Genomic DNA, 3,729 nt, shown 5'->3' on the forward strand with positions numbered 1-3,729 from the left:
ACACACACTCCTGTCCTCTCTCTCCTCTCTCTCTCTCTCTCTCACACACACACACACACACACACACACACACACACTCCTGTCCTCTCTCTCCTCTCTCTCTCTCTCTCTCTCTCTCTCTCTCTCTCTCTCTCTCTCTCACACACACACACACACACTCCTGTCCTCTCTCTCCTCTCTCTCTCTCTCACACACACACACACACACACACACACTCCTGTCCTCTCTCTCCTCTCTCTCTCTCTCTCTCTCTCTCACACACACACACACACACTCCTGTCCTCTCTCTCTCTCTCTCTCTCACACACACACACACACACACACACACACTCCTGTCCTCTCTCTCTCTCTCTCTCACACACACACACACACACACACACACACACTCCTGTCCTCTCTCTCTCTCTCTCTCTCTCTCTCTCTCTCTCTCTCTCTCACACACACACACACACACACACTCCTGTCCTCTCTCTTTTGTCTGTGGCATCTCTGCAGCTTTCGGCCAGCAGAGGAAGAGGAGGAGGAAGAGGAAGAGGAGGAGGAGGAGGAGGAGGAGCGGGGTGTACCTGACACCTACAGCCGCGCGTCGCAGCTCTCCGCTCCCGCAGGAACAACGCCAGGATTGGCCGCCGCTGGTGCCACCTCCTCTCGCCCGGTGCGCGCGCGCGCGCGCGCGTGTGTGTGTGTGTGTGTGTGTGTGTGTGTGTGTGTCTAGTTCACCGGGAGCTCCGTGCGGTTCGACCGGGAGGGGGGGGAGGGGGGGGTGAGAAAACTCAAGCCAAACATCAACAAAGCCAACAAGACGGCGGCAGCGCGGATCTCCCTGCGCGTCTCACCCGGACCTCGGATCTGCGGGATTTCTTTTTCTTTTTCGTATTTTTGTCTGACCGAGGTGTGAAGACATAAAAAAAATAAAAAAATAAAGGGGACTTTTTACAGTTCACCCTGAGAAGATGCGTGTCCCGGTGCTCCTCTGTGCGCTGGCGTGTCTGTCCGCGGCGCCGGGCCCGGTGACCGCGGCGGACCGGAGCTGCACCGACCTGCGGCAGTTCTACACCGGGAAGGGGTTCACTCTGGCCGGCGTGCCCCAGACCGAGATCTCCGGTGAGCTTTCCCTGCATCAGCATTCATGAATTCAGTTGTTTTTTTTATTTATTACAAATATATATTATAATCGTGAGTGAACTAACCGGCTTGATGAAATATCACAAGGTGTTTATGATGTAATGTGGCAGTTTTTATTACCCCTGACATCTGCCCTTATTTTGTAGGGGTCTCCTATTAGAGTGGCACCAGAATGTGTCTCTATGATCTTTGTATTGCAATATTCCTTGAGAATATGTATATTTGACTCTTATTGTTTTTTTTTGTGTATTATGGCCGGTTTGAATGCATGAGAATAACATTCATGTTAAACATGGTCCTGAGTGGCAATAACTTGTTTTTGTTATTGTTTACAAAGGCATATCTCAGTTCATGTGTCCCATTGTGCGATTGTCCGTAGCCTCCCTGTAACTCTCCCTGTTCTCCATCTCCCTCGCTGAGGGATGCACACCTCCTTCCCCGCAACCGTGGTGATTCTCCGGGCTATATGGTCTGTCCTGCACATCTCTATTATTCTCATATTTTCTTGGGCCTTTCTTCTTCTTCTTCTTCTTCATTGTCTGTTGTTGTCTGCAGGGCAGGACTGCAGGTGGGTGTGTATGTGCCCGGATGTGTCTCGTGGAGCTATTATGTTCTATCCGGGGGGGCATTTGTGATTTGTGCTGGTGTTTGCACTGCAGGTGTGAACAGCTTTTGCGCAGATGAAAATATAGATTTGCTTTTTTCCAACTCACTTTTCTGTCTTGCGGAGGCACTTTTCGTTTTCTGCTGCTCTGCTCTGGATTGCAGGTGTGGTGTGTGTGTGTGTGTGTGTGTGTGTGTGTAGGCAGGCCTGTCTGGGGCAATATCTAATAACACCGATCTTTTGCTCAGCCTGTCTCTGTCACAAAAAAAAAAGAGTTGAAAAGTGGAGTTGAACAAGAGAAGAGGGTGGGATCTGGAAATCTGGGGATGGTTTTTATTCCCTTGTTTCATCCTGCCATCACCCTGTTAACCAGCCTGTCACCAGTCAACGGATAAGGCAGTCATGCATTTCATCAATCAGTCAATTACCCATCCAATCGAATAATCAATCAATCATCCAGTCAGTCAGTCAGTCAGTCAGACACCACACGTCAAAGTCTCTTATCTCATCTCTCCGGTCGCCACTCTTCACACAGATGCTGATTAAACTGTCTTCTTGGCCTTGAGGAAAGTGCACATGGGGAATTGTAAAAAAAGAAGGAAAAAATCCAGTTGTTTCCCCCATAAAGCAATGATCTGTCGCTCCCCGTCTCCTCCGGCCTTTCACCGAATAGATGGACGGAGAGCGTGCGGCCTGGCGAGGGAGGCGATGGAAAGCCATGGTGCGAGATTGAGGAGAACGTCTGCGTGTGTTGGGATCGTGTGCATGATCTGAAGTTCACGTCGTGTTCTGTCAGTAAGAAGGAACGAAAAACAATCTTGTATGGGCGGGTGAGCTATTAATATTAGATGTGTGTGTTTGTGTGTGTGTAGGAGGAGGAGGAGGAGGAGGGGTGGGGGGGGTGTTACTGAGATTGAGATCGACAAACAGACACGAGTGACGCACACAAAGGTGGACAGACAGACGACACGGAGACACTGAGGCAGTTTGACAGAGACCCAGAAAGTGAGTCACTCTCTGTCTGGTGCTTCCAACCGACACCACCACCACCACCACCGGCACCACCCTCCTCTCTCTCTCTCTCTCTCTCTCTCTCTCTCGCTCGCTCGCTTCCCTTTCCATTAGACGCTCATCTCTTATTGACAGACGGAAGAGGCACGATGCGTCGCTCGCCTGGACCTTGGTCCGCTCCCGCAGCCATTTGAGCAGGAGTTCTGCCCCCGTCCCGCAGCCCGTCAGAACGGACACACGAGAGATGTGGGCAACAGGGACCCCGTCTCCGGGTCGCTCAGGGGAGTGTGAGTGTCGCGTGGACCGTGGTGAGGTTCCTGATACGAACACAAGCTTGGTCCGACTGCGTGAGGCATTTGGAAATAAATCATGGATGCTGAGATACATGTACATCAAAGTGCTCAGAAAAAGTGACGCTGATATCGATATTAGGCCGTAAAAAGTAAAACGCATACCTTAATAGGTATAGATAGCAAATGCCTGTGAAAGGCTCTTGTCGGCCATTTTTTTTCATTGGTCAACCAATAAATCGGACGAGCTGTGATTTTTCACTCATTCGGCTCGATGCCTTATTGGCCATTTGGAGGAATGTTAACTATTCCGATGATATGGCTACTGCAATCACGCGGGGCTGCATCTGACGACTCTTTTTCCTCATCGATCAATCTGCCGATTATGTTCTCAGTTCATCGGTCAGTTGTTCGGTCCACGAAATGGTGACAAATGTCCGACATGACGTTTTCGTTTTGTCCACACACAGCAAAGATATTTGGTTCACCGTCACAGATATAAATATTCACATTTAAGAAGCTGAAATCAGAGAATTTGGACAGTTTTTTGTCTTCATGACAACAGCTTGAACCGACTAATCGATCGTCAAAATAGTTGGCGATTCATATAGTAGTCGATTACTGATCGTGTAATCGGTTAACTGTTGCAGCTCCACAACCATGTTTTTTTTCGCAAGAATGCTGTATTAATGATGATGT

General features: G+C 49.5%; 1 protein-coding gene across 1 annotated transcript in view; it reads left to right on the forward strand.

Annotated features, from left to right (window-relative positions):
- The first annotated feature begins 798 nt into the window (after nt 1–798).
- gpc1a (glypican 1a) overlaps nt 799–3,729 on the forward strand; it is a 34,245-nt gene continuing 31,314 nt past the window's right edge. The window contains exon 1 of the mRNA XM_035648555.2: nt 799–1,104. Within this exon, the coding sequence (XP_035504448.1) occupies nt 954–1,104 (151 nt within the window). The 5' untranslated portion in view covers nt 799–953. The remainder of the gene's footprint in view (nt 1,105–3,729) is intronic.

This window comes from Scophthalmus maximus, chromosome 13, assembly GCF_022379125.1.
Source record: "Scophthalmus maximus strain ysfricsl-2021 chromosome 13, ASM2237912v1, whole genome shotgun sequence".
Taxonomy (NCBI): domain Eukaryota; kingdom Metazoa; phylum Chordata; class Actinopteri; order Pleuronectiformes; family Scophthalmidae; genus Scophthalmus; species Scophthalmus maximus.